Source organism: Pungitius pungitius, chromosome 18 (genome assembly GCF_949316345.1).
Source record: "Pungitius pungitius chromosome 18, fPunPun2.1, whole genome shotgun sequence".
Lineage (NCBI taxonomy): Eukaryota > Metazoa > Chordata > Actinopteri > Perciformes > Gasterosteidae > Pungitius > Pungitius pungitius.
In genome coordinates, this window is record NC_084917.1 from 14,718,790 (window position 1) to 14,734,601 (window position 15,812).

At 44.5% G+C, this 15,812-nt stretch overlaps 1 protein-coding gene across 1 annotated transcript in view; it reads right to left on the reverse strand.

Moving 5' to 3' along the window:
* dcc (DCC netrin 1 receptor) overlaps positions 1 to 15,812 on the reverse strand; it is a gene marked incomplete at its 5' end in the record, with an annotated part of 125,466 nt that overhangs the window by 67,609 nt on the left and 42,045 nt on the right. Inside the window, 5 exons of the mRNA XM_062558781.1 lie at positions 7,983 to 8,032; positions 10,184 to 10,322; positions 10,765 to 10,913; positions 11,542 to 11,696; positions 14,551 to 14,710. Of these exons, the coding sequence (XP_062414765.1) occupies positions 7,983 to 8,032; positions 10,184 to 10,322; positions 10,765 to 10,913; positions 11,542 to 11,696; positions 14,551 to 14,710 (653 nt within the window). The remainder of the gene's footprint in view (positions 1 to 7,982; positions 8,033 to 10,183; positions 10,323 to 10,764; positions 10,914 to 11,541; positions 11,697 to 14,550; positions 14,711 to 15,812) is intronic.

The following is a 15,812-nucleotide window of genomic DNA, read 5'->3' on the forward strand; positions in this document are numbered from 1 at the left end:
GCTTTGTATTCACATGTAGTTGACATTGTAATTCACCGGGGCAAGTGAAGCCGGGGCCTTGTTCACTGCCTTCAAACAGGCCGAGGGCGTCCGTCTGTTTAACTTGTTCCTCGGAGAACAAGGGGCAAACGTACGGAGGTGGAGATGACTAGTGAGTAGTGCTTCTTGTGATTATCCCTGTTGATTTGTTTATAAGTAGTAATAGCAGTATGTCAAGTAGAAACCTTAGTTGCCTAAATAAGTTGAGGGGGTCTCATACAGAACAGATGAGTTGCTTTGAAAGTAGGTTCAGGCGGTGTTGTATTTTCCAGCTGACTCTGTGTGCTGCTGAGCAGTTTGTCCAATCGATAGATGAAAAACCTTTTAAGAAAAAAAACTCAACTTTGAACTGAATCTGGAATTCATTCTGAGGTTTCTCTTGTGTTTCTTTATGCTGAGCTGTGGTGAGAGAGCTGCATACAGAGCACCTCATCCACTCTGTGACCTCCACACACACACATACCAGGTGAGTAAACACTCCCTGAATTCAATCTGTGATTGTTTGTTCGTGTCCTCTGGGTGAGAGCTCCAATCACATCGACTGTGTGTGTGCATGTGTGTGAGTGTTAATGTCCTCTGGGTAAAAGGAGCAATCACATGAAGGGCAGATTGTCTCTATTTGCTCTTTAATACAACATGCAACACCACGCTGCATGCTGCATTGTGTGTGTGTGTGTGTGTGTGTGTGAGTGTGAGCATGTCACATACTTTTAGCATTCCTTTAATTGTTGACTGTATTTGTGTTAATACAACAAACAGATTAAATGCGCCTTTAAAACGGTTAAATACTACAAGCATACATTTGAATTATTAATAAATTAGTTAATTAGCCTACATAAAATATCTCATGAAACTACAACAACAAAATTCCCCTGACATGACGAGATGTCTGAAGACATCTGGTTTAAACCAACATTCAAAAACTCACATTTGAGCTCTTAAATGCCGCCTTCCTTCATGTCTTTGACCTGCCTTCTCTCTACTGACCATCAGGTGAAAAAAATTTCACAAGCCAGCGAAAAAGAGCATTAAACGAACATCTTTGGAGACCTTCTTTGGAAAGACAAAGACGATCCTACAGCTTAACTTCCCAGGCAGTACCACGAGTCATACTTAAAATATGCTTTATTCCGTCAGGTAAAAGCCCGCTCTGTGTTATATGTGTAGATGTTTTAAGGCCGATGGTATCTTTTAATTTGTTTATGTCTTGCGCCACACCTTGAAGACCAGACCGCAAAATATTCTGTGGTCCGTGAGGCCAAAAAGGTCGGGGACAGAAATACCTTAAAGCAGGATGTGCTTTAGGGCGGGGTTACTTTGATTGACAGGAGGCTGTTGTTACCAGACCCGCAGTCGGCGCATTTCAAATCTGATCTCTTGACTGGATAAATAGTATCTCAGATGGTGACAAATTCATTCAATTTATTCTTTTACAATTTTCTTTGATGATTCTGTTTTCTGTAAACAAATCTATGAATCAACTAATCGTTTCAGCTCTTTACACAAAAGTAAATGTTTTATTTCTCTTACAGGGAATTCCCTGCATATACTGATGTGTGGCAAGTGTTACCATGGTGACAAAATGATCCTGCATATATATATATATAAATCATTCAAGGGGGTAATTTCCACAGGGGATGGAAAGCATGTCCCTAACATTATTTCTGAGTCCTATAAATGTCACTTCAAGTAGATGCCTACGTTTTCTTTCCCTCAGTATTCAAATCTTTTGTTGGACGCCCAATTTTATGGAAAAGAGGATACCCAGTTTTATCATAATGTGATACTGCAATTTATGCAGGGAAAGGCTCTTTCTTTCTTTTTCTAACCCCCCTCCGCCACCCACCAGAGACCTTAAGCATCATGGGAGTTGTAGTCTCCCATGAAATTAGGGCTGCAACAACAAATCGATGAAATCGATTAAAATCGATTATTAAAAGCGTTGGCAACGAATTTCATTATCGATTCGTTGTGTCGCGCGACTATTATCTTTGAGTATTAAAAGAAAGTTGCGCGCGCCGCGCAGAGCTGAGAAAAAAAAAGTTGAGCGCTCGCGCAGCAGAACAGAAGAAAAAAACATTGCTAAGACGCGTTGCGTCTTAGAGCGTTGCTAAGAAAAATAAATATAAAAGAGCAGAGCTGAGGTAAAGGAAAGACCATCGGAGAGACCCGTAATACTGTTCTGAAACATGCGGAGGCAGAGAAACCAACCGGGTCCTAGCGGGCAACGGGGGGGGGGGGGTGGGGGGGGGTGCTGCGGTTTTAGGTTCTAATCGCCGCGCTCGACTTCAGGGTGTAACCTTTATTATTGTTCGGTCTGAAACAGCGCGCCCAGTGACGGGTGGTGCAGCAATATTGATGTCCGGGTGGAAATCAGGAGAAAGGTCGGTCCGGGATATTTTCGGGAGGGGCTTTGAAATTCGGGAGGGTTGACATGTCTGATTGCAAGATATGCAAAAGTGACATGGCCTGGCACGGGAGCACCACGGCAATGATTCATGATTTTGTGCCTAATATATTTAATTTGGCGGCTGTAAAGTATACATCATGCAATGTGTGTATGTTGTCATTTTATTTAGTTTATTTAGTTTTTATTTAGTTTATTTAGTTAGTCCATTTCATTTGCTTACTTAGGGATGTTCAAGGAGCAATCTGTTAGTGCAAAACATATTTAGAAAGTGCACAGTCAGTTCTATTTTTCAATAAAGGGTTGGGAATTAATGTTTTTACATTTTTTATTTTTTTATCCGATTCATCGATTAATCGAACAAATAATCGACAGATGAATCGATTATTAAAATAATCGTTAGTTGCAGCTCTAAACCAAATAATGTATTTTTTCATCTTGTTGTTCTACTGCTTTGACAAATCAGAAGAGGTGCTCCTAACGAGGTGGGCGGGGCTTCAGTTTGAGTTTGGGTGACACTTGATCTAGAGTAGAGGTAGTCGGTTTGAGGGTGAAACCAACCTGATAATGATGTAATCATCCTGTTACCACGACGACTCTATTCGCTAAATATGAGAGCGAGGGAATCCGAGATTAACCGCAATCATCTGCTGCAGAGTGACACACAAATAACGAACTAATGAACAGATGAATGGGTGAGTGTGTGTGGATCTTAAACTAATTGACTGAATAAATGACACCCTACAAGACATCAGCACTATCTGACAGACATGCTCTTAATGTTGAAACTTTCTTCTTTCCTCTTGGACAGTAAAGATGATAATGGATCACAAACTCTCCTAAAATAACTGCAGCCAGTGAAAGATGTCAAAAACGTAATTCCATTATATCACAGTAAGAAAAAACCAGAAGACATTCAGTCTGGTCATCATGTTCTGCAGGAATGACCTTTGAAGCTTGAGAGGAAACACTTTTAAATAATTGAGTCCTTTTTAAATGATAGACAATGTCTTTTTTGACACAATATGTATATTATTCATGGCTGGTATAAAAGGACAGCGCACTATTACTCTAGATTTAGGGTTTGTGTGTGTGTTTACAGGATATTCACATGCATAAAACATGGTGTTACTATAGTTTCTGTTGCACTATTCAAATATTCATTTACTGGCCTTGGAGGCCTTGAAGAGAATTCAGACCATCTCTGGAATTCTGTCAACACATTGAAGTCAGAAGTCAGATGTGGGATGTCTGCATCTTGTACTGACTACTGAGTATTAAACAACTAAGAAAACCAGGTGAGAGAGAGGCTATGTCCTGCTGCCTCCACCTCTCCTGGACCTGCATCCTTCAACATTCCTGAGATTTCGTGTTTTATGCAAGCCAAGACAGAAAAAATGTGTCGACCGGGAAAAGACAATGAATCCTTGTTGAAAGAGCTGAATGCATGATGACTTGAACAGCGTCCTGTAGACAGATATTAACTCAGAGTTTTCATAACGGACCCCGTCAAACCGTTTTCATCATCCTCAGAAGTCAAATGAATGCTTCACACTGAGCTCAGCGGGCCCCTCGGCCGCCGCCGCTGCCTTTAATTAATGAAGAAATGAGTCTCCAGGTTCTCTGGATGAACGCATCTGACTCCAGCGGAGACACTGTGAGGCCTAATCAGTCCAACAGGGGCAGATCCACAAAGCGGTTCCCATACGCGAGAGAGCTGGATGCTCCAAGCAGCTGCTCCGGATCCCGAACTCACCCAGAAACCGTGACCCTAGCTGGGCAGGAAAGGGCCGCGGGCTGGCACCATGTATACTCACTCTGCTGCTCCTCAAACAAGCTTTACAAAAACACACATGCTCACTGACAATAACGCCCCCGTCACTGCAGGGAAGTCGGGTCGTCTGAAGAAGTTGTTGTTGTTATGCGGAGAGCAGAAAGATTCACATTTTCTCCTTCGGTGGCGAGCTGCAGGGAAACTGACTGACGCTGGTACCCCCCTTCTCACACACACACACACTTGGCCGTGTGCATAGCAATTCGGAGTGAGCAGGAAGCAGTTCAGCACAGTTAAGAGTTCAGAGATGCAGATTGTTTGTAGAAGTTTTCATTAAAAAGCTCTCACGCTGGGATTTAGGAGCTCAAGTTATCTACTTGCTGTTATGCATGCTATCATGCATCCATGTGTTCTCCTCCGAATGTCCAGCAGCAGCACTGGAGCTGAGGTTTAGGACATTGTTGGGTTAAAAACCCCATTGTTTGTTACATATCTTATAGACGTAAGTTGGTACAATAAGTCATCACTGACTTAGAGTGTGTGCTGCTGGCCATTAACACGTCTATGGTTTTACATCGTTTGGTATTCGGTGCGCATCTACTCCAACATTATTTCCCAATTTGCATCCGCCAACATTTCAAAAAGAGGAAGCCCTTTTGAGTTGGCATCGTGAGGCTTGAATGTCATGCTCTGACACCACTGATTGATCAGCCCCGACCCGAGAGCCCAGCGCCCCAGAATTATCAATCACATGCAGCGAAATAAGCAGACAGAGACTAAATGAGGTCAGCGCCACACAGACAGCGGGCTCCTCCTCTCTGTGGTCCTACATTACAACAACTTGATGCTACTAAACAGACAAACTTTGCAGAGTTGGATGCTGACGTGTGGCCCGTGTAGATACATTGTGGAGCTCAAGGTGCCTCCACGTTGTCACAAAGGTTTTGTTTCCATTTTCTCAAACCAGCTAAAAAGCTCATTTCACAGTTTCTATGCACGCAGAGTAATATCAGACGGATCGATTCCTTTTTATCAGTCAGCCCTCTTCTATACTGCTTATCCTCAGAGGGTTCCATGTGTTTTCTATACAGTGCCAATGCAGTTGTGCCCTGCACCAGGTTGGCTGTGCTTAAGCTGTATCACTAAGTTCAGCTCTTTGAAACAAATATGCTGAATTATCGCTGGCTCTCACTACGGTTTAAAACCTTCCGAACAGCCAAACTCTACCAGCCACATTGTGGAAGTGAAGCATGTGTTGTATGTTACGAAGGAAAGCTCCAGGTTCGGTGTAGTCAACGTGACGTCACCCATTGGTTCTGTTCCTTTTGAAGCCTTCAGTTTTAACGATTCGCCCGTTGCCACCTTGGCCTTTTTCTTGCCCCCTCCCTGATCATCGCCTCCACTAGAGGTCGGCAGCATCTTGTTATAGTCGTACCTGGGGGGAACCCTGAAGCAGGCCTTCTGAACCTTTTAGTACGGCCCCAGAGCCCTTCTAATCAATATCTAGCAGGTCGATAACACCCATTCAATTAGAACCACTGGGGTTTCACTGTTTATCCAATGTTCCAGCTCATATCTTCACATATCAGCGTTACTGCAGTGTAACGTTTGTTCACCTCTAGCTGTGTTGTGTATTCATGTTACAGCTGATAGGAGCCTACACTTCCGGCTGCTAATTAACGTTACAGGTCTGTGTGTAGTATGTAGAACGCACATGAGCTCCGTCAGCAGTGATTTGGTAAAACATTTGGTAAAACAGTGTATTTGTTGAATGTTGAAAAACAATCCTGCACATTGTACTTTTAGACATGAATTAATTCCTTGGTAAATTATCATCAGTTAATTGGATATAATCACCTTTGGAAATGGCATCGCTTGTTACTGGGAGGAAGCTGTTTAAACCAGAAGCAAAGCAATCCTTTTTGTTAAATGTAAACCTCCAAGCATCAGCAGCAGGGTCATACCAGCAGCGTGTAGATCTGCAGATGTAAGTTGCATCATTTGTCGAGCCCCCACTGATCATTTTAACGTTCAGAGCCGACACTTCAATCCCACAGTAATGGATCTGAGGTGGTTTCGTGCACGGTGGAGCTGTTCCACACATTCAAGTGAAGACCTGGTCTGAGGGAGATCATTTGCTGTGCAGCAGCAGACTTTTCCACTTCAGACCTCAAAGGCCCATTTCCTCCGTATCATCGGCATTCATTGTGGGCGAATCACTCCCTTAATGTAAGAGGATCCCCTAACTTTCATCTAAATGTAGCCTGAACCGACCCGAATGCAGCACAGAGATGACAATGATCTGAATGTTTTTCAGAATGAACGACTTGAAGTTTTCTTTGAAAGCACGTTGAAGGTGTGTCTGCGATGCTGCATAATAATATTTATGGGAGGAACAGAGCTGATGTGATTGGCTGTTACAGAATGTATTTATTGACTATTTGGTTTGGGTTGTTTCCATCTCTAAAGGTTTGACATATTTATGTACTCAAAGTCTGCTGTTTCATCTGCATTGCTGTGAAATTCATTTTCCTTTGATGACAACACAGTTGATCAACCTTCTCTTTTTCTCCTTTTTTCCCTTTATGAGTCACTGTGGGCCTCGAGACAATGTCTCCCCACTTGGTTTTCATCTTACATTTATATATTTTGGCAAACTGGCACCATTAAAAGCATAACAAAGTCTTTGAAGCCCTCCCTGTTTGCAATGTACTCTTCTGTGCTGTCACTTAAACAAAACTTCTGTAGGTATATGCTTTGGTTTTTAACTGCGTATGAATGATTTACAGACATCTATTCCCAACGCAGGTCCCACTGAATCTAGAAAAGGATGCATTAAGTCTGTGTGTTCACATTTGACTATGAGTAACGACTCAAAGAACAAGTCATTTCTGACAGAAACTGGGGCAATCGGCCACTGAGAGAGCGCAACATCTTCCACAGCATCACATCTGCTGCAGCTGCAGACAGTTTGGAGACATGTCAGTGCACAAATCAACCTGCCAAACAGATTACCAGCATACACAGCTCCTATTCACAACTAGCAGTGTCTGGGTCATTTGTACATATTTAACTGAAGCATTTCAAGGCCTGTGTTCTATTTGTAAAGCTGCTTTAACGCAACATGAGGTTTGCATGCAGCAGGTTGAAAATGTAATCACATATCTGTTATCTGAAAACCCTGTGGCTGATTGGCTGATTTAACACCACAAACAAACCCGAGTCCACCTTTCCAAGCGGTCTGGGCTCGGTTGTTGTCCGCACTGGGATTAGATTTAACAACAGCACAAACAAACAAAGTCACATTCACGGGAAATGAAGCTCTTCTTTGTTCTTGTGCTTCTGATCACGTTTTAGACACAAGCCGTACGACACCTGACCCTTTCTCCCCTTTGGCCAAGGGCTTGGCAAGATGTTTTTGATCATGGCAATATGTTATATCCTCCACCAATGAATCACATGGAGCAGATTGGACAGGCAGAATACATGCAGAACATCTATGGACACGGGTCACATCAATCAGCACAATGAGGCCAGATCACCAGAGAGCAGAGACTGTTGACTGATAACAGCGGGGACCCCGTGGAGATGATGTGTTTTCAATGTTAAATGGTCCGTGTAGGCAACAAGCCCCAGTGCTGCTGAAGGCCCTAATAAAATAACATCCCAAAATAGTAAAATTGCCAAAGTGTCCTACTTTCTCACTTCATAGCACCATGAATAGAGCGGTTAGTTGAGTCCAGATGTGGACAGAGAACTCACCCTGGACAGGACCACCTCTAAGCTGATGTTCTGGGGAGGAGCGCTGGGGACTGCAGAGACAAAGACAAGACACAGTGTTAATATTTAGATCAGGTGTTCATGGTACCTCACCAAGCAGGTTTATTTTGTTGCTTAGAAACATAATGTTCTCTTATATATCAAATATTAAAACAAGACACTTTCCCTTCATCAGGCGTAATGCAGTGTTTTTCTGTTAGCTGTAAATAGTAATCCTTGTTTGTCTTTTTTTAATTCGTATCAATTCTCAGTCCCACGCATAAATACAAATATGGAAGCTTGATCATTGGCCCAATAATATGTTCTCCAAATGTATTCACATGGAAACTGAACCCACAGGAGCGTTTAGCTCGTTACATTACTGCATAGACATGACATAAACTTACCAGTGTAAGACAATGAAAACTATGACCTTGAAGTAAGGGATATTGCCACGGGGGGGGAAGTGATACCTCGACATCTCACCTCCCTCCAAAACCACTCCCCCAAAATGCTCATGATGACATGGCTGCTGTTAATGGTCCGAGTGGGTAAGCCAGTGCAGAATGATTTTTTTATTATTACAATATTATTACAATTACAATATTACAGAAGCTAATTTGGAGGTGAAGTCAACAAGCTGAAATTTTGGAATACGCTGAATTGAAGAAGACCACAATTACAAATGGATCCGACTGGTTCTGAGTCAAACAGTTTCCTCTCTTTGTGCTAAACTCATCTAAAAAGTGAAGAGTTGGTTTCTCAGGGGACACTGGACCAGAACCCACTTATTATCATCATCCTTTACAGTGTGGGCGCGCTGGCTGAGTGCCTGGCTGACTCTGTTGGCTGTCAGATTGCTGCTGTCAATCAATCACCCTGATGATGATATCGGCGCAGACGCAGCGACGCATTCGCCCTCCGAGATCTGAATGTGGAACCGCAGCTCAACAAGATTAGCGCGGGATGCATGACAGGCGTCATTAGACACACACACACTCACACACACACACTGTTAGTCAGTTCTGGAAGAGGAAAGAGAACAAACAAAGAGAAGACTGGTGAAAAGGACGTAAAATGACATTTGAGGTGAAGGCGAAGAAGAGGGATAGAATAACAAATAGAGTAACGGAGAAAAGTAAAGATGACAAACAGGGATGACGAAGGGGAAGAAAACAAGATTCACAAGAAGCACAAGACAGAAAACCGGGCAATGACAAGGAGGAGAAAGAACAAATGTGCTGACAGAGGGGAGGAAGAGGAGGACGACGAAGAGGCCGGAGACCGGCGGCCACGCGATTGGGAGCGACGCTCGGAGTGGAGGATCAAAGCGCTGTTTGGGTTTGCATGCGGCCCGCGTCCGTCCAACCAGACGCCTGATTAACCGACGGCAGCTTATCTGTTGATTCAGCTGCTGCGTGTCACGTTTACTGCGGATTCAATTAGCCGCGCGGCCATCGTTATCATTGAGACGCAGACGGAGGATTCACCGAGCAGCCTCTCCGCATCTGTGTGTGTGTTATTAAAGACGGCAGATGGAGCCACGCCGTCCTCCTGTGGACGTCTGCTTACCACGACAGACCCGTCTGAGTCACAGCGGTTCTGTTCAGGGGAGGTATTATAGATCCAACCTGTGGTGCATTAAAGCATAAATCCCTGAAGCTGGTACCACTTTTAAACCATTATTAGTTGACTTTTGTAGGATAAACGGCAAAAGGAGATCTCATAGCCACTGGGATCATTGCAATGAACAGCTGTTTGTCCTCATTCTCTACTCAGGTGTCCTTAAACCATTCGGAGGACGAGGGTGACAGAAGTTTATAAGCTCCACGTGGATAAAATCAAGAAAATATGACCTTTCTTACGGGTATTAATTAATCCAGAGGAAGGTTTCAGATTCATATATCGGACATATTCAGTAGAAGTCTGAGTTTACCTGAATCCAAATAGTTTTACTTTGATTACTTATATTAAAAGCTTTTTTTAAAAGCGTGGGCAGCTTCAGTAAAACTCTTGTACGAGCTTGAACCAATTCACGGACGACGTTGTCACCCTCAGCAGGAGTTCCAGGATGGGCTTCACCACGGACTGGTCCCAGTGATTAACCCACATGAACATCGTCATCGCGGGGTAGTGAACAGCGATGCGTTCACTGACCGATGTACGTGCACCTTGTGGATGGGGACAGGCTAGGTACAGCTCACCGTCTGATTGGGTGGTGACGCTGGCGGCCTCCGGCGCCGGGCCCGGCCCGTAGCGGTTGATCGCTGAAACCCGAACTGTGTATTCCGTGAACTTGTTGAGTCCCTCCATCTTGTAGCTGAGTCCGTTCACTTCCACACTCTGAAGTCAAGCACAGCGGGGCGATTGAGAGAAGAGGAGATAGACCTTCTAGTACATGGGTCACACACGCTCATGCATGAACATGAATGACAGCAGCACCTGTGGTGCAGGTGTGATCAACACAGCTAGAATCATTACATGTACAAATGTTGATATTTCATAGCTGCATGATTTCAATTTTTAGAGCCTGAACACAGGTTGTTGAAAGTGCTGAAAAAAATGGTAGAAGACGTGTAAACTCACGTTTGAACTTGTATGAAGTACCTAATTATATGTTTCATATTAACAGACAAACTTGTTCATGCACGTGGCTTCTTCAAGCAGTCAATTTTATTTTATTTAATATATTTCTGAATAGACCTTATTGATTGGGGAACACTTATTGGACTATGCCCACCAATCCTTTCTTCAGCTTTCCTCACTAGCACATTTGATCGCTGACCTGTTCCTTGGCGGAAGGGCTCTCGGTCCACAGCAGCCTGTAGCCCAGGATGGGGCCGTTGGGTTGGCTTGGGGGGTCCCAGCTCACCTGGACTGAGGTGGGGGACAGAGCCTCGGCTTGGAGGGACTCCACCCTGCTGGGAGCTTGGACTGGAGAGAGACACACATACACAGATACTGATACTGCACACTGACTGTGTGCTGCAATGAGCGCTTTTCTAATTGTTAACGGGGGCTCATACATACATTATAAATATGTTAAAATGTGACTTATGTTTTACTTTGATTGGTCTTATCTTAAGTCTCAAAATAATGTACCAGAGGGAACTGTGAATAGTCCGATTGTGACATAAGTCGCAAAGGATCATTCCATTCTGGCTAAATAGAGGTGCCGAATTTCTGATTTGACATAAGAGTGCTTTGTTTTGTCTTCCCACTAAACAAGTAATTAATATCCTTTCAATCACCCGCTACCCAGCATGCCACAAAAAGCCCCTGATGAGTCTCTGGGATTTTTATCTCAAACAGAAGCTGGTCAGTGAAAAGTAACCACCGGATTATCCACCACGAGCAAAAAGCACAGCATGCACAAGTGTTGGCTCACTTTGCATGCATTAAAGCAGCCATTATGCCTCATGCAGACAACAGCTTTACTCCAGAATGGACAAAATAAAATCCACTCATCGCTGAACTGTAAGCACTGTCTCAAGTCTAGCAGTACATGCTTCTAGCAAAACAAGGACAGCATTATTGACGTGTGTGTGTGTGTGTGTCGTACGGTCCGGTTTGGTGGTGATTCTCAAGGGGGCGGAGCTCTCTCCTGGTCCCACGTCGTTGTAAGCGATGACTCTGAAGCTGTAGCTCTCCTCTGGTTTCAGATTAGAGACCATCAGCTCCAGAGACTCCGGCTCTGACACGTTCACTGACCGCTCCCTGCAAAAGGAAAACGCAGCGTCACACACTTGCAGATTTGCATTGTATTCACATCATTTATGATCACGACCACATTTATTTTGTATTATTATTATTTCATTTCTTTCTTTACAATGAGAATATCAAACAACACTTTATTCCGAGGAAATAAAGATAATCTGGGCCCTAAACATATGTAATTTTAGTAATCCTCCAGTTACTGCCGCTAATCCTCAGATTACAGCACATCTGCAGCCCCTCGATCCTCAGCCACAAAACGGATGTGGAACTCCATCCGGTAGATTTCTATTGCAGTTCCATGTCTTATCTTTCTCACGTTGACCTCATGCAGTTTCTCAATTCAATCCCGCGACCTCAGACCAAAACACTGGCTTTGAGGTGTGTGAGCGATACCTTATTTAGAAAGATTATTGGAGCAACAAGCAAAAGGTCATGTAATGATAAAAAGTCTGCTGCTCATTGCTGGAAGGAACTGTGGCTACATTTGCTTTTTCAACGTGACTTTTGTGGTGACAGATGTCTGTCACTGGACCGGAGCCTTGGACAGACAAGCCGACGGGGCGTCGAACCAACTAAGATCATCATCATCATCATCATCCTCAGCAGCATTAGCGGAGAGCGGGACAAAGGTCACAGGAAGGACACAAGGTGAGCGCAGCTCTGGGGTTTTATAATCCATGTTTCCCTGTGAGGTTGAGCTGGAGGAGGAGTTAACCAGCGGGTCAATGTCTGTCACAGAGTGGGCTCGCTCTGCCCTGCTTGGACAACAGTCTGAGGTCACTCAGCCGCTGGCATTTGTCCTTTAAAACCTTTTCAGTCTTTCTTTTCACTTTCCCATAAACTGAACGTCGGCTCAGTTTCCTCCTCTTTCTTTGCATTGACATCTTTCTGTTTTCCCACCTCGTGCTTGCACCAGCAATGATGCATTTCAAAGAGTTTATCCTTCAGAGCCAGAGTGCAGCCGGCCGTAGCATTTACAAGCACAGGTGTGCTTTTTGATTAAATAGTAAAGAGATGCTCTCGAGATTCGCCTGGAGATAATCCCATTCCGGTGCATTCTTGAGGATTAAAGCCATCCTCTGATTGTTTTCTGCCTGTTGTTAGAGCACCAACACAAAGTGCAACATGTCATTGATCAGAATCAACAAGACAAGAAGAAATATCCGCTCCAAAACAGACCCGGTTGATTCTTCTTCTACAGCTGAGTGACCCAGGTGGCAACAAGGAGACTGGAGGGACATCCAGAACACAAACTGTTGCTTTGCCATTTTGTTCAGTATTTGGGTCATCACTGACCTTAAAACTAAAGACATTCCCATCAGCCTCAGCGGTGCGTTGACACTATTTAGTAAATACTAGTAAGCTAAGGAGCTAAACCTGATGATGAACATTTGTACATTTGGATGTTAGCCTCCTGAGGTAATCATCTATGTCAAGACTCAAGATATTTATTGTCATGTGTACAGTTTAACCAGTTGCTCTGTACAATGAAATTATTCAGAGATGAAATTATTCACGGAGAGCAGTGGCTGAGCATCGCCTGGGTCAACTACCTTCTTGATGGTGGGATGGGACGTGGCTTTGACATGCCTCCACTGCCATGTCAAAGGACGACTGACTAAAAACCTTGTTTCCTAGACTTGGTAAGGTATCTGAGATGCAACATTGTTGTTTATGAATACATATTATATTCAGAAACTAATAAGCCAAAAGCGTGAGGGAGTGAAAACCCATCGTTTTGTCTCTCTAATGTTTCCTGCTGCCCCATGTTTTCCCATTTCTCTCTTGGTCTAATAAAACATTTCATGGTCACTCTCCCTTCCTGCCACCTCCCTTTCTCCTATAATCCTCATTGTTTTACCTCCCCACCTTCTCTCTTGTTCCCTGCAGGTTGTTTCAGGAGGAAGAATCTCTGATTCTTTCTCCCAGTCCTCAGAGCAGAGAGAAACCTTCTGTCTCCTTTGGTGAGGAAACTTCTGTGGCCTAAAGCGCTCGCTCCCTGAGGTAACAAAGCTTAAAAGGCTGGGTGTGAAAGCCTTCTGCTGGAGCCCCGACTGTCACAGGTTACTATTTAACATCAGCGGGGGACTCGCCAATATGTCACACAGAGCTTTTACTGCAGAGCGCTCCAGCGGAGCCGTTAATAAGTGAAAGGGTTGTCTTTAAGGTTAAGAGTTAACAACAGACCTTTACTGTGTTCACACAGCTCACGCCCATGCCATGCTACCTACAGAGGGTCGCTCTGTCAGGCTGTAACCTTGGTTCGGACTAAGACATCCTAGCGACAATCAGATGGATTTTCATGAAACATCTGGAACGAGCCATTTGTGGCCCCTAGAGGATGGATCCCAATGACGCTTGGATCCCGTGTGGTTCCTCCAGCCCCACGAAGAGGCGGTGGAATAGAGCTACAGCAATATGCCGGCAGGGTGTGAGTGTTGGTACACAGGATGAATGCTGATGGGGAGTTTTGGTGAATCTTTGCGCTGTGTTAGTCACAGGCGTTTACTCGTGGGACCATTTGTGATTACTACCTCATTTGCTTCATTTGCATCAGATGTGCTGGGAAGCGGGAGTGGCTTAGCTTCATGGAGGCCTCTATCAACCCATTTATTATCCCCATCAAACATGGAAATAACCGCCTGAGTACCATGAACTTATCTTTGTCACAGAAATCATTTTCTTGATAAGGGAAATGCAACGGCTTGCTGTGTCACCCATCTATCGCTATACAACTGTCTTTTGACCTTGTCATCAGGTCAAATTTGATGCAGGATCAAATACCTGCATAAAAAAATCTGTCCCCGGAAAAACTGAAACGTAGAGAGAGGTTTGTGAGGTTAAAGGATCTTACCTGGCGACTCCATCCTGGGAGTAGTAAATGCCGTAGGTCTGAACGACTCCTCCGGTCTCCTCCGGGGGGCGCCAGCTGAGCCGGACAAATCGACTGGACACTAGGACAGGGACCAGGTCGCGGGGGGCAGAGGGGAGGGTAACGCCCGGGCTGGGGGACACTGGTGGGGGATCAGAGGAGGAGGAGTAGTAAGTCAAAGGGGTGCCAGAAGGAGCAGGAGGAGTAGCGGGAGGAGGTGTGTGCCCGGGTCTATACTCAGTGGACGTGGCCTCTGTTTACGGGTTCATTCACAAGGGAGGCAGGGAGGGGAGGGGAGGGGAGGGAGGGGAGGGAGGGGAGCGGGGAGAAGCGGAGGCGAGGAGGTGGAGGGTGGAGGTGCGGGGGGCCGAGCAAAATAAAAAAAAGGAGCAAATGACGGATGAGGTGTGCAGATGAGGAGGACGTGGAAGAGACAGGGAGGAAGAAAAGGAGGAAGAAGAGCAGTAGAGAAGATCACAGGCAAGAAAAAGAAGTGGCATTTGAAGACTTCAGTCATCAATCAGATATCATCTGAATATAAACACTCCTTCTGACATTTAATCCTTTGGGATTCATTCAAACATTCAAATATGTCAGTCAAAGTCAGGATTTTTTGGGGGGGAAAAGTTGAAATATGTGGTTTTGGAATAAAAGCGGAAGACCTATTTTCCTGAATAGGTCAATCTTTGTCGAGCACTTAAGAATGAAAAAGAAAACAAAATGAACACGTCATGAGGTCGAGTGGCTTGATGCTTGGTGACATTCTTCATTACTTTTGAGGTTGAACAGCTCTCGTATTACGGATCATGTGAAGGACCATGGCCTGACATTCATATGGACAGATGGTAAACAGTGCTCTGGTCTTTCCTTCCGTGGACCTGTTGATGAACGGCTTTCAACAGATGCTACAGACCAAGATGCTAGAACCAACCAGAACGACGAAGGGAAAGTGAACGGCCCAAAAAGGAATGTCTCTCTATCCGTCTCCTTTTCTTGCACCAGCCACCAATCCAAATCCTCTATGTGTAACATACGTGTCAATTAGCGGCTGCTGATTCTGATTCTTAACTGGGACGCCATCATTCCCGAATACACAACCAACGAACCGTAACAAATGTTTTCCTCAGTGTAATGTGGACGAATGTGTGTGCTGACATGCAGACATACGTGAAGGCATGCGTGGCTATGGTTTGCAAACAGAACAAAGCCTCCAGATTGCCATCTCTGGATATAGCCGTCACCAT